The sequence below is a fragment of the Diabrotica virgifera genome, chromosome 7 (assembly GCF_917563875.1).
Source record: "Diabrotica virgifera virgifera chromosome 7, PGI_DIABVI_V3a".
In the NCBI taxonomy this organism is placed as follows: domain Eukaryota; kingdom Metazoa; phylum Arthropoda; class Insecta; order Coleoptera; family Chrysomelidae; genus Diabrotica; species Diabrotica virgifera.
In genome coordinates this window covers 230,655,279-230,671,303 of record NC_065449.1, presented here as the reverse complement: position 1 = coordinate 230,671,303, position 16,025 = coordinate 230,655,279, and the positions used below count along the sequence as shown (strand labels likewise).

At 32.5% G+C, this 16,025-nt stretch overlaps 1 protein-coding gene across 4 annotated transcripts in view; it reads left to right on the top strand.

Annotated features, from left to right (window-relative positions):
• LOC114344042 (calcium/calmodulin-dependent protein kinase type II alpha chain) overlaps positions 1 to 16,025 on the top strand; it is a 712,828-nt gene that overhangs the window by 489,047 nt on the left and 207,756 nt on the right. For all 4 annotated transcript variants that reach the window (XM_050655404.1, XM_050655405.1, XM_050655403.1 and 1 more), the window contains exon 10: positions 15,022 to 15,111. In XM_050655404.1, the coding sequence (XP_050511361.1) occupies positions 15,022 to 15,111 (90 nt within the window). The remainder of the gene's footprint in view (positions 1 to 15,021; positions 15,112 to 16,025) is intronic.

Here is a 16,025-nt window from a genome sequence, read left to right as displayed (position 1 = left end):
GCACTGAAAATAAAGCAGACAGCAAGTTAAATTTTTTTGCGTATAAAAGAATACTGTACCTTTCATTTGCAATTTGCAATATTTAAATCGGTTAACAACCACGGGGTCAGGAATTTTATTAAATAAACAATAATTTTTGGTGCTACGCGCAGGACAGCGGATACGTTCGCTCTGATTGAGCATTCCAATGACCTTTGATTAATGATTGATAAATTTTAATTTTTAGTACATTTCGAAATAAACAAATAAATTTGCTTATTGCAAAATAAAAACACATACTCTGTCCTTTGAAATAACACTTTTTTTAGCAAAAACTTTCTTTGTTCATATATTTTAACTTGAAAATAAAAGTGTATTTTTTTAAACATTTGCAATTGTTTAAACAATTTTTCACAAAAAATAATCAAATTAGTTTGAATTTTGTGGAATTAAAATATGAACATACAACAAAATATAGAGTAAGAAAATAATATTAGATAAAGATTGAAAAAAATTTTGGTGGAAATTGTGAATCGAACACCGCTGTCCTGCGCGTAGCTACCAAAAATTACTGTTTATTTAAAAAAATTCCTGACGCCGTGGTAGTTAACCGATTTTAATTTTGCAAATTGCAAATGAAAGGTACAGTATACTTCTATTTGTAAAAAAATTTTTAACTTTCTATCTGCTTTATAGTCAGTCCTGCAACATTTTGAAAAAATGAATTTTTTTTTCGAAAGCTGGATTGCAAAATTTATTTTGCAAAATCTATTAAACCGATCTAAACTATTTTTACAGCATTGTTTTATCATATCATAAAGTTTTTCTGGGTGAAATATAAAGGTCCTAAGTGTAGCAGAAATGGTTGAAAAACGTAAAATGCGAATACTTGTTTTTCTATGTTTTTTTCGGGATTATTGCTATTTTGCAACAAGGGTAACGATTTTAAAAATGTTTAACCAATTTTATATTGTAGGAAATTCAATTACGCAACTTTTGTTTTTGTGCAACTTTTCTCGAAAGTGAACACTTTTAAAGTTATAATCAATAAACGAAGAAAAAAAAATCGAATTTTTCCTTAATTTTTTGACATTTTGATTATTTAAACAATGTTCCGGAATTTTTTGAGTGGAGGATAACTCAATTATTATTATATGGGTTAATTCCAAGTAATTTCTGCAAAAAAAATTAGAGTCACCTCTCAACGCCCATCTCAAAACAGATCCGCCCTTTACTACAGGTAAGAGTGTGGAGTTAACGGATGTTCTATGTAGGAAAATGTAACATTAGGAATGAAGTTGATATAATTACTCAAAAGCTATGAAAGACAACGTAGTTGAAGTTGTAAGAATGAGTGTTAGAATAATGACAGTAAAATTTGTACTTCTTAGAGAAGTTTTGGTATGCTCCCCAAATCGGTCTGGATGAGAATGAATGAAATAAAAGCTTTCTGTGATCAATTGGGGGACATATTGAGTGGTATTCCATCAAAGGAGAGAGTCATAATAGAAGGACGCGATTTTAATACACGTGTGTGTGTTAAGTGGATAAGAAGCAATACATAGAAGACTAAGCTTTGGAACTTGAAATGAAGCTGGGGATGGTATCCTGAATTTAGCAATGGATTTAGATATGGCAAGTGATAAAATATCCGTTCAAAATAGAGGAAGTCAACTTATTACATACAAAAGTGGAAAAAATCACTCCCAAATAGATTATATTTTGACAGTAGAAGATTTACGTGAATGTAATGATTAAAAGGTAATACATAGTTAGCAAGGCTGTAAGATAATAACATAAGGTGCTTGTGATGAACACCGAGGTAAAAAAGCAAAATATCAGACAGACCACAAAAATCAAGTGGTAGGTGTTAAAAGGTGATAAAGAAAGACTTTAAGAGTAAATAAACCTATGTAGTTTTGGCCAAACAAGGTTCAAGAAAAAATAAAAAAAATAGGAAAGAGGAAATTCTATAAACAGTGGCATGAAAATAGGTCGGAAACAGATCTTCAAAACTATAAGGCCGCTAAAAAAGAAGCGAAAATAGCAGTAAAAATCAGAAAGCAGAAGCGTGTGCAAATCTACACAAGCAACTTGGCAGCAGGGATGATAAAACAAAAATACTTATATAAAATAGCCAAATATAGGAAAAAATAAAGAAAAAGATTTTAATAAAATTAGATGTATAAGGGATGAAAATAATAAAATACTAGTTCACAAAAAGGATTTCAGGGCTAGGAGCTTAGTCCTTATTTATCCTCATCAGGGTGTTCCACATTCCCTGGTACTTAATGTATGCTGACGATTTAGCGTTAGTAAGAAATACTGAAAAAACAAAATCTTAAATAGTGGGGAAAATCTCTTGAGGAAAAAGGTTTAATACTAGGAGAACTAGCAATACTTACTAGGAGAAAATTGGAGTATTTGGGAACGTCCATTTAAAGATCCTCTCCACAAATCTCAGGCCTACATAGCTTACTGAAGAAACGCCTTGAAAAATGTCTTCCAATTTATTCTACTCTGATCTGTTTGAAGCATGTTATTAGTATTCTAAGATCAGGATAGCCATGATCATTGTAATCTTCCGTCGCGACGATGGTACGTAAAAAGAAGAAGATTTATCATTTAACGTATTTTTATCGTGTTGTGTAATATTAGCCATATTTAAGGTCTTTTTCGTCAACGTTCTTGCATCTGCTCTAAAATTTTAGATGGCAAGATCACAAGCATTATAAACTGTTTTAAATACACCTAAGAATTCATAATATATGCTATTGGGACCATTGGGACCGTGCAAGTTCGGCAAAGCGACCCCTATTTCTACGCTCTATACTAAAATTCGCACTTTTAATTATATTGGCCAATTATATTAGTCCTAGTTACTGGATAATTGTCAAGGCCATGGTCCAAAAAAATAATAAGATTCAGGTTATGTTGTGAAAACGTCAACAATTGTATGTAGTAAATAAAATTAGTTATTAAAATGCAGTACTGCAAGCAAAATAAAATTAATTAAATTTACCTTTATATAATAATTGCATATCATATCAATATTGTGGAGCAATATATAATTTTTCTGCTTCATTGACAGAAGGTATGAAATATACGTCAATTTGACAATTTCAATTGACAATATGAATTATTTAAGATAGTTGCAATATTTCTCCGCGACTCGCGCAGGGTCGTTTCTCGTTTCCCCTTCCAAGTACTTGCACACCGCGAATATTAGATTCTTTAAAACATTGAAAAAGTTATTAGTGTTTAGCACTTTTTGAAATATACAAAAATCGTATATATATATACTGTGCCTCATCAACATTTCTACTATAGAATATCTAATATTTGTGGAACTTCTTATAAATGATTGGCTAATCTTTAGAAATTTTTAAGACAGTATCTAGGAAAAATAACGAGAGGAATTATTTGTAACAGGACATATAATATTCACCTTTCATCTTTTAATATTTAAATGATAATTTATTGGAATATATTGTATATTTTTCATCATCTACAATATAATATGAATAGATTTTTAACTTGTACAGATTGGCTATCTTGAAATATGCATTTTATTTTCAGGACAAGATATTTTGTTCTTTTCAGGTATACTTTTTATAAAAATTGCAAAAACCTTACATATTTTGTTAATAACCAATTATCCAATTATGGAATATAGAAACAATTAATCATAAAATTAAGTTTTATGTGTTAAGTCATATTAAATAGAGAATTTGGATTGCTAACTTATCTTCAATAAAAACTATTTGTATATTTCGTTGTTAACTTTTTCAGTTTAAAAGCTTTTTATACGATAATTATTTATCATTGCAATTTGTCATTTGTCTTAAATTTCTAAGACTATTTTTATAACCAATACTACATTATTAGAAAATATCAAATGTTTCATGTTTTTAGAGAGTACACGATTACAGATTTCACACATTAGACACCAAGACTTAAAGTCTGTCTTTATTAACAATTACTCGGAACATTTTGATTAGTTTTATTATCCTTCTGGCTTAGATTTTCCCCATCTCCAGATCCTGATGTATGTAGATACTGTTATTTATTTATCATATTAGTGCCTTTCATTAAAGACATTTACAACACTCTCTAATGCTTTAAAAAATATGGGCCTTCAAATAAATGTGGAAAATACGAAAGTGATGGCATAAAACTCAAAAACAGAGCCAGAAACATTGGTCACCAAAAAATTTGCTAACTGATAATGGTTGGTAACGGCGAAATAGACTTGGGAAGGTCGGGGCTATTCTATATGGTTGCAGTACAATTGATGATGATGAAGTATATTATTTACATATTTACACAGACATGTACAAAATAATAAATAATAAAAATTAGGCCCGTTTTTACATTAACTTACAGTATAATAAAAGATTAAATACCTTGTTTGATAAAACAGAAAGTGTTTCATTCGTCCTAATCTGGAGATATGTTTAATATGAAATTATTCCACAATTCCACAAATCAAACGACTTAAATATCTAAAAACCGTTTTCAAAATGGCTGGTTATTTCATATGTTATCCACACTCAGTATCCAACGTTTAAATATTCTAGAACTTTCAACACAAAACAACACACAAATCAAACCCGACGTAGAAAACGTCCTGTTAATTGTTCACCAAAGTTGACCACTCTATTGATTCCAACCCCCCAGTAATAATTAGGTCCTGTAGTCCCCAGGGAGTTATGAAAAGGTAGGGTTGCCCTGTTAGGTACTGAATTACTCATAATCTCGTGTTGGTTTTGAATTTATGTCACGTATATCTTGACAAAAACAAGATCCTCTCAAATTTGATGAAAAAGGGGTGGATAGTGTCATTCAATGTGTCAACATTCGTGTGTTGGGAGACCCGTAACATGCTAACAGTTAATTATGTTCAAATCAAAAGGTGGGATTCTGTACAGCTATGAACAAAAGTTTGGACGCCCCTTTCAGATATTTTTAGTTTTATTTAGTCAACAGATAGAGGGTAAAGGATAATGCTGTTTAGACGTTAAAAAATTGCTATCATATATTTCCCTCTCAGAAAAAAAGGAAGGAGAGCAAAGGGAAAAAGAGGAAAATACCTTTATACTGATGAGTCGGCAATTGAAAAAACTTAGGTCCAGGACAAAAAAGCTTATCGACTAAACGAAATGTAGAGAATGTGAATTGTACAGATCTTCACTAACTGAACTCATAGATTCCTCTCTAACATGAATTAATTTAAAAGCTTTTAGAAACCTTTATTCAGGTAGTTAGTTCTCGTCTAATCAAAATCAATGTATTTGGAATATGGAAATATTTGGAAATGAAAAAATGGTTAGGATTTGCATATGCTCATTAAAACAATGATGTAATAGTTTCGCCGCCTAACTACAACATGCAAAACCAATCATTAAGTGAGACTAGTCAAAGAGTGACAATTAAATGCAAACGTACCTATTCTTCCAAGAGGCGTGAGACCTTATCATGATGGTAAGTTGTTAAATGTACGATTGTGGTGGTAATTCTGTAACGTGAGTGGAAACTAGAGAAAGTTCAACTCCGGTTATTAGGCGATAACTAAGTCTTCTATATTCCAAGCACCTAAGAAGCATAATACGTAAGAGTGTTCAGAACAATTGCATTGGTGAGACATGCGTTGAAGATGTTCCTAAAGATAATCCATATAAAAAGATAGATGATGAAATTAGCCACAACCAACTAGGCTTTAGAAATGGTGTGGGCACTAGAGAGGTCTATCTGTCTAATTTGCCTTCTTCGGTCTATCTTTGGACATAGGCCTCCCCAATCCTTTTTTATTCTTCTGTGTCTGTCGCTACAGTCATCCACATAGAGCCCACGTACTTCTTGATCATCATCTGGCCATCTCATTTGGGACCCTCCTCTGCCTCGTTTATATTCCCACGGTTTTCAATTTATAAGAATTTTGTTCCATCGGTCTTCTTTTTATATTATATTGTGTCCGGCAAATCTTCATTTCAATTTTGCAACTTGTTGTCTAACATTCCTAAGTTTTGTTTTCTCTCTTATCCACTCGTTTCTGTTTTTATCTGTTAGTCTTATGTGCAACATTTGTCTTTCCATTGCTCTTTGCGTTTTTATGATATTATCCATGTTTGCTTTTGTAAAAGTCCACGTTTGGGAACCATAAGTGCGAACAGGAGTACGCATTGATTATATACCGTGGTCTTAAGTCTTAAGATGTTGTGGATATCTTTTGTTTTTAAGGATGTAGCTTAGTTTGCCAAATGCCGCCCATATGTCAGTCTAACTCGTCTTTTGATCTCTGCTGATTGGTTTTCCTTGTTAAGTTTTATAATTTGACCCAGAAATATAATCGTGATTTTTTTTCTATTTTATTTTGTCTGATCCTCATTGTGATGTCCTCATCTGTATTTGTTATGATTTTGGTCTTGCTGTAATTCATATTAATATACTAATATATAAACTGTATTAGAGAGGTACTGTTCGAAATAAATGTGCTCATACAAAGAAATCTTGAAATGAACCAGAATGTCTATAAATACTTCATTGATTTTGAAAAGATTTTCGACAGAATCCAATTCGAAAAACTAATTAACATTCTAAAAACAAAAAACATTGATACCCGTAGCATCAGAATAATAATTTTGGATTCAGAAAGTCAAGATAAAAATCACGATCACCTACAAGAAGATATTTATATTCTGAAGGGTGTATCACAGGGGTGTATATTATCACCGTTGCTTAAAGAGACTCTAGTTAGATTAGAAAGACGAGATGATTATAAATAGAGAAATTACCAACAACCTGAGATATGCAGAAGAAACTGTCATGTTTTCATTAACATTACAGACCTTGACAGATATATCACAGTCGCAATTAGGGATTCCAATGAACTGTCAGTGGTGGTCAGTGGATGGCTAAACTGACATAGCCATAGACACAGTTAAGGGGGTGGTCATGATGTATGTAATGTTTACATTGAATATTGACAAATTTGTAAAGAATATCCTGTTTGGTTTTGTTTTTTTGTTAATTGTGTAGCGAAAGGGTACCCCCCGTTAAGATAGGCAAAATGCCCTCACTCCCAGAATTCAATTTTATTAATTTTTTTACTTTCTATGCAACTAAAAAATAAGATAACGCGGATTTTTAGCTCGCCACCCCCTTACCCCTCCCCCCACAGCCAAAAACGTAGATTTTTAGAATTAATTTTTTTTAGTTGGGTTGCAATTGATTTAAAAATTTCAAAAAATTCACACGTGTAGCTGAGGCTTTCACAAAACATGTCCATTTTTTATGGACCCATGGGTCGAGTGTACATAACCTCAAATTTTTTTTTAACTTTTTTAAAACCTATAACTTTTTTTCGGAGAGAGCTACAGGTCCAATTTTTTTTGCATTTTGTGTATTTTATCAAAAGCTATTTATCTGATTTTTTTCAGATTTTTCTGTCAGGTGCGCCATCTTGAAAAATCAAGAAAACTGTTTTTTTAGGGGGTTTTTGGGGATTTTCTCCATTTTATAGACTGCAACATAGATCAACTCAAGGTTTTATTAATAGATTATGTATAATTTAAAATAACTGAGTATATTAGGATATTCAAAAGTTGGGCGAAACACTTTTAAACCCCCCAAAATCCATGTTTTTTTAAAGTTTTGTAAGGATTTTTGCGGGTCTAATTATATTTTTTGTGGTCGATACAGCCTGAATATTTTTTTAATTTTTATTACGTTCTATATGATTTTAAAAAATAGGAGTCACTGTAATTTTAGCCCACTTCCCCTATTCCCCCTCCCCCACAGCCAAAAATGTCAATTTTTCGATTTTATTTTTTTTTTAAGTTGGTTTGCAATTACAAATGTTATTCTGAAGCTATTTCTTTGTGGCATTTTTGTAATTAACTATTCTAAATGGTCATTTTTTTTAGTTAAATTGTGTAAATTTAATAATTAATAATTATTAAATTATAATTTACAAAAAATTCACACGCACAAGCTGAGGCTTTTACAGATCATCTATTTTTATGGACCCGAAGGTCGAGTGTACATATTATAACCTCTTTTTTTTTTGTTTTTAATAGGTACGTATATTTTTTTGGTGATGGCTGCATGTCTATTTTTTGTGTTTTGTGTATTTTATCAAAAACTATATTTCTGACTTTTTCAGATTTTTCCGTAAGGTGCGCCATCTTCAAAAATCCGCAAAACTGATTTGTTCGGTGCTATTTAGGGATTTTCTCCATTTTATATACTTCAAAATAGATTAACTCAAGGTTTTTTTTATAGGTTATGTAGGAATCATTTGAAATAACTGAGTTTTTAGGTATATTTTATATAATTTGCTATTGAATAAACTTAAAAACCACCTGCTAGTTTTCACAATCATAAACTTGCCAGGATGACATGTTCCACAATTAAAATTACGTTTTACAATTAAAACTTCCCCTGTTTCCATACCTACGTCAAAGTTTGTCCGACTAGATACCATTAACGCGGGATCCAGGCTTAATATTTTTTGAGATAAATACAGCCTGAATATTCTTTTTTTCGTTTTTTTTACGTTTGATGTGTTTAAAAATAAGCCTTAGCTCAATTTTAGCCCTCCTCCCTCTCAACCTGCCCAATAAATCATCATTTTTTCGTTTTCATTTTTTTTTCTCAGTATATCTGTTGCTCAGTTTGTCCTCAAGTAAATTACATTTAACAAAATAATTTCAAATTTTTGCAATATTTTTGTATAAAGTAAATATGTCATTGTGATATCTTTTAGGTAGGATACAAAAAACCAAAATAAAACAGAATAATCAATTTAAGAAAAATACATTATTTTAATATATCATACTTCTTGTCGTTTTGTGAATCAAAACATTTTGTTCTTTGTTCATTAGTTTGTATTTAGTAGGTACCCTAATATTACCTTACATTATACATATTGTAATTATTCAAATATGTGCTTGTACCATCTACATAACCTATATCTCTGCTCTGCCTATTAAAATGTCATTTTGCTTCACGTTTACTGCCACGTAAAACACCATAAAAAGAATAAAGAATGTATTACCAAAGAATATATAGCTTCGTATATACCCTTAGCGTATTCGGAGAGTATATTCGTTGGTATTACACTTTACAGTTCTAAAGTCTTCATCGCTGTCTTCGTCTATTACAGGTATAACATCTGTATTGTCAAAGAGTTTTGTAAGATATTCTGCTGGCTTGATGATTTTTGTAAAATATCTTCCATGCGATAAATATCATATTATGGCAGCTACATGCGAACAACAGCCTATGGTTATGTTGCCGTTTCCGCAACTCACATCTACAACAGTATCTATCGTTTAATGTTTTCCAAACCATCTTCGTTTGGCTCATATTGCAAATAGTCCATGCTGTATGCTTGTCCCCATTAGGTAAATTATTCCGATTCATTTTTTTGCACAAACTTGCTCAAAAACAGGTCCTTATAACAAATCCACAAGGTGAAAGGCAGTACCGCGGTCGGAAAATTGTTTAAACAATTTTTTAAACGAATTCAAAAAATCAATTTTTTCACTTAGGACAAATTTGTTTTAGATTCTCTGGATCAACCTGAGCAAAAAAGGCCTCTTGTGATTTTTCTATAAAATTAACTGTTGTCGAGTTACATGCAATTTAAAATTTGAAAAACGCGAAAATAGCCATTTTCAAGGCTTTAACTCGATTAAAAATTATTATTATGAAAGTCATAAAGTGACCAACTCAAAGTTTATATGTATTCGTTATAAAAGGTTATATGTATTGTACACTCGACCTACGGGTCTAAAAAAATAGATATGTTTTTTAGAAGCCTCATAAAATTTTTAAATTAATTGCAACTTTACTAAACAAAAAAAAAATAGAAAAATTGACGTTTTTGTGGGGGCAGGGGAGGGGGGTGGTGGGCTAAAAATGCGATTAGTCTTATTTTTTAATCACATATAACGTAAAAAAATGAAAAAAAATATTCAGGCTGTATCGATCTCAAAAAATATCATTATTAAGCCCGCAAAAACCCTTACATAACTTAAAAAAACATGGTTTTTGGGGGGGTTTAAAGGTGGTTTGCCCAATTTTTGATAATCCTAAAATAGTTATTTCAAATTATACATAATCTATTAAAAAAACCTTCAGTTGATCTATGTTGCAGTCTATAAAATGGAGAAAATCCCTAAAAACCCCCTAAAAATACAGTTTTCTTGATTTTTCAAGATGGCGCACCTGACAGAAAAATCTGAAAAAAATCAGAGAAATAGACTTTGATAAAATACACAAAATGCAAAAAAAACTGGACCTGTAGCCCCCTCCAAAAAAAAGTTATAGGTTTTAAAAAAGTTAAAAAAAAAATTGAGGTTATGTACACTCGACCTACGGGTCCATAAAAAATAGACATGTTTTGTAAAAGCCTCAGCTACACGTGTGAATTTTTTGAAATTTTTAAATCGATTGCAACCCAACTAAAAAAAATTAAATCTAAAAATCTACGTTTTTGGCTGTGGGGGGAGGGGTAAGGGGGGGTGGCGAGCTAAAAATCCGCGTTATCTCATTTTTTAGTTGCATAGAACGTAAAAAAAATTATAAAATTGAATTCTGGGAGTGAGGGCATTTTGCCTATCTTAACGGGGGGTACCCTTTGTGAAATTGTGATAGCAAATTAAATATGAAGTGGTTTAAACATTGGATACGCCTATGGATGACAGTTTCGCCATCCAGCAGCCATATTATATCACGTGATTTGGAATGCCTAATTGAACATTGAACGACCATTATTTTGAAACGGAAGAACAGAGTCGGATAATGATCTAGTACTAAGTGACACAAGAGCTTTCAAATAGGGTATTACTTGTCATATTATCCCATTTAAAATAATTTGACAAAATGGCGCCCCTTCCCTATTTTGAATAATTACGTCACTACGTGTTAATTAATTTTTCAAAAAATTATTATTTTATGGCTCAGAAAATAGAGGGGGTTGAGCTGAACTTAGACGCGTACTCTACATGTCTACTGTTTGAATCGTAGAGACTTTGTAATATATGTATTTACTATGTAATCCATATTATTTACCTATATCAATCATGCTTAATATATACTATTTGAGTTCATAATATGCTCTTAAAATAGATAGCGTAGTAATTTAAGACATTTTGAGGAGCTTACAGTACCATCTTCAGGGCAAATTATTTGCTACTATGAATAAAGAATATTGTTGAACAATATATGTAAGGTTTTAAAAATTGAAACAAACTTGTTTACATTGTATGCAAAAGTTGTAAGAATCTAGTAGTACCAACCATCTAAGAGACTCATTAATCTTCAGCTCAGCGGTGTGCTATTTTTCGAGTAGTGAAATTACATAAACAATGGATCATGTCATAAAACAAGTAGATCCCTTGTTTATGGAATTCCACACCTTGAACGCGCTGAGCTGAATACTAATGAGCCTTTTAGACAGCTGGTACTACTGTACTATAATAGTTCTTGAATCAAAAAGCATGTTACAAAATTTTATATGTGAGGTTACGGTGTGAGTGTGACAACCGCTTCATGCATGCCCTCTTTTTTTGTTTCATATTTCTAACAACATCACTACATATAAGAAATAAATCACTACTTCATCCCTTCAGGCACCACACTTCATTTAAAGCTTATTTTTTACAGTGCAGTACCATCTTTATGGCTAAATACAATAAAAATCATCTCATTTGAATGTAATGAATCACAGTTTAAATCGCCATATCAAATCTGCGAAGAGATCACTTAAAACTTTTTTGATTTGTTTTTTTTTTGTGAACTATACAATGTTTTAAAATATATAATTTTTTTGTCCGTTATATTTAAAATTGTTTTATAAATACGGTAAGTTATTATTTATAAAGTGGCTTATTTTCCTTGGAAATGGAAACAATCATTTTCTGAGAGATACTTGGTTACAAATTCGAAGACAAAGGTAGTACTTTGCCACGATTCCTCCGCTCTCTCTGCTCTACTACTAACATATTCTTACATTATGATTTTTTTCTTCCTATACTTCTCTTTCATTTTAATATTACTTCATTACTAAGTTTTTCTTTATGGAGCTCACCTTATTAGCCAAGAAATGATTGACTGCGAAGCAGCCCTACTCCAGTAGCTGAGTCAAGCCAGAAAGGAAATGAGGATTGAAGCCTTGTAATAAATGCGGATGGCACATATTAGCAAAGTAGCATGGGACCTTGTTAAAAAACTTAGCGGTGATCCGTAGAATCATAAATCACCTTTCAAGGTTACAGCAAACTAAATATCTACTCAACTCCTTGTGAATAGAATAACTAAGAACCAAATCCCAAATAATAGAGGCCCAAATACTAGAGAAAGTCTGAATGAAAAATTAAAAAACAAGACTGAATCAGGAGACAAACCACCTAAGAACTCCATATACACTAAAAGAACTACCTGATGAGATGAACGGGCTAAAAAATGGGAAGGCTGCAGGTGTGAATGATATATGCAGTGAACAAAAAGCATCTAGGCCAAGGAGCAAAACAACGGATCACGCAGCTCTATAACACGTGCTGTAAACCCCGCAAAATTCCAAAATCATGGAGAAAATCTAAAATAATAGCCTTGTTAAAACCAGGGAAAGACCAATAAAATTCCAGTAGCTAGAGACCTATTTCCCTATTTAGTCACTTTTTAAAACTATACAACTCTGGCCATAATAAGTGAGAAACATATTTGGCTTCGAAAAAAAAAACTTATAACGGGGGCTGATTTGGTAGATCTGACAGCAGTCTGTGACACAGTAAGGCACACAAGGCATTACTCCAAAAATTTTACGATGCTCTCACTGACCACCATCTAGTTAGAACTGTGCATTTTTTACTGCAAAACAAATGTTTTTCGTTTTTTCATGATGGAGGGCAAAGTTAAGTTGGTGAAGAGTTCAAAAGAATGGCATCCTACAGGAAAGTGTTTTAGCACCAATATTTTTAAATCTATATACAAATGAACACCCCACGCCAAATTAAACAAAGTACTTCCTTTAAGCTGACGATTTTGCAAAATCTGCTTGCCTTAAACACAATGACTGCGTACTAACTGCAGAATTCCCTAAGACTCAGTCCTTCTAAAACCCAAGTCTGTGCCTTCCACTTCCACGCAAAGTAAGCTAAGTGTCAAATGGCAATATATTAAAACACACAGAACAAACTAAGTATCTTAGAGTAAAACCTGGATAAGTCCCACACTTACAGACAATACTGCATAAATACGGGATGGTAAGTGACAACTAGGAAAAGCATATTCAGGAAACTAAGGAGAAGTAAATGAGATGTATGTTTTTACCTATTAAAAACAACGGCGCAGGCACTGTTTTTCATCTGGTGAACATGCTTCCCCCCTTGAACAGATCTGGCCACTCCAAACAAGTGGTTACTGCGCTAAATAAGACGTGCAAGATAGAAACGAGATGCATGAAGAAACCAACAAGACGCTAGTACGAGTTACTGGAGTCAGTACTAACTGGAGGCGAGTGTTTCACTGGAATAGTAGCATCTACACGCTAAAATCGTTTTTTAATGTGTAGATGCCAGTCAACCTAGCTGCAATTTTAGTAGTCGAGTTGTTTCGCTTATTTTCTTGCAAAGTTAAGCACTAGAAGCGTGTAACCGGTCTCTGCGGCGCTAGTGCGTCATACAGTCGAGTATTGCATGGGAGAGATATTGGTGGGGGAACCTACTCATTCAAGTTAATATGATTGTTTTCTATTTACTCAACTGGCATGAACATTCGAAGAGAGTACTTTACTGGAATATAATACACCAATTTACACAAGAAGAGTACTAATAGTCAGTACTCGTCGTCTAAATTAGCCTTAAAGGCAGATGCAGACACGCAGAAAGGTAGCAGAGCACCTAGATAAAATTGCCGTATACAGAACTCTAAGGGTCGATTTCTCATACCTGCGTTAATCTATGGTTCAGTTGAACCAGGTTCACCCGTGATCTGTGGTTTTGTTTGAAATGCATTTCTCATTGCCCGTTCATGTCAGCGCTCGTTCTACAGTTTTCGAGAAATGCCAATAGATGACAAAAGGTAAAAAACTGTGGCCATTTTAAACTACCATTTTTATGCTGTTTTTGAATAAAGTTAAATTTAAGTATTTATAGTCAAATAGTCATTTTAATAATTATAAATAAATATTATAAAAACAAAAATAATGTTATCGTTTATCGTTGGGCTTAATATAATAAAATAGGATATATTTATATTATGACAGCGGTTCGTGTTAATACAACGCATGCGTAGTCCATGGAATCATCTGAACTGAGTTCTGAAATCTTTGAACGGCCGAATTCCACCGTTCAAGGATCGTTCAAGTTTAAACTGCCATATCGGTTGATCGTGAATTGAGAAAGACGATTTTGACTTTAAACTGACGTTTACTAGAAGTTCAGGTTAAACTGGAGTTGAACTCGATATGAGAAATTGGCCCTAACACTACAAAAGCGACTGACATTGAGGACAAGCTTCCTTGGAACAAACAGTGCAGGATGAAGCTCTCGAATGTTTTCCTCTTCTCCACGGCCAATTTGGCCGGTATCTGGCTTACGGAGTGTGTGGCCCAGTAATCTCCATTTCTTCGCCTTATTTGCTGTATGAAATTTACTTGGTTGGTTTAGTTCTATAAATCGTCTGTTAGTAGCTACTTTTAATTATTCCTTTAAATCTAATTAACCTTCCTTGCTTCTGAATACTAGGATATAACTTACAAAGAATTACCTTTCTTATAATAATACAAAAACCGATCATTTGTGACAAAAAAAGACTCGAACAAATATAAATTCCACATGTTAGATACATTAATTACTAAATTTTCACTGATTGTTATAGTATAAAAGTATAAAAAAGTAGAAACAATATTTTAAAACATTGTATAGTTCTTTCTTTTTCTTTAAACTGAATTGGCTTCATTTTATTTTGAAATTTTTTGGATTTTTGTTCTCTTTGTACACTTTCTATAATCTAATGTTATCATTTCGCTTATAGGTAGAAGTATAATCGTTAAGAAGGGAGAAGGATCTCAAGTGAAGGAGTCAACGGACAGCTCGACAACATTAGAAGATGACGATATTAAAGGTGAGTTTTTCATATTATTATTACGCTATAAGGCAGTTTTATTATCCCCAGTTGTGTAAAATAGAGCACTTTTAAAGTATTTGTTGTGAAAAGATTATTTTTGATGTACAACTACCAAATGGGTAACTATCTCAATAGATATCTTTGATAATTACTTATAATTCATTATCAGAGTTAAGAATGTTAAAGTCGATGGTATTATTTTCTATATTTTTGAATATTTATCCATTTTATTAACATATTTATGTTATTTCAATCGTAGAAAGCATCACATAATAAATTCACCTGAAGTATTCACAGTAAAAGCTGTTATAACTTAATTATAAACAATTTTTAAACATCTAATAATGTATGTTTTCGGGCTGTGTTGTAAAGAAGCATTATTATTGGGGCTTATAGGTCAGGTTCCAAAATTGTTCGTTCCTGATGCTTCGTTTGTAACTGTCACAAAAACTATCAAGCGCAGTGTAGGAGAACATATAAATCCCGATAATTCTTTTGTTGTTATACATTTAGTTGATTTTTGTTCTAAATATTACCTTAGTTAGCCTTTCTAGTATTAGATTAAGGACTCTGCCTTAAAGAATCTCCACGTTGGGCGCCAATTATACAACGTGTATATGACGCTGGCGTTGAGGCTCTCTACATTGAAGATTTTGGGTTCCCTGTCGCATATATAGACAGATAGATTCAATGGGATTGCTTTTGGCCTATTCCACTATTTCAGATCAATTGTAGTTCTCAAGCCTGACCGTTTTTAAAAGGTCTAATAACTTCGAGACTGAACCCTCCATGTAGCTTTTCGATGGTGGCTTCTCTTCGCCTAATGCAAAAAAAACCGCACATTTTCCAGGCTATCACACATAAAATATGCTCTGTTCTTTCTTCTTCTTGGTGACAGAATCTGCCAATTC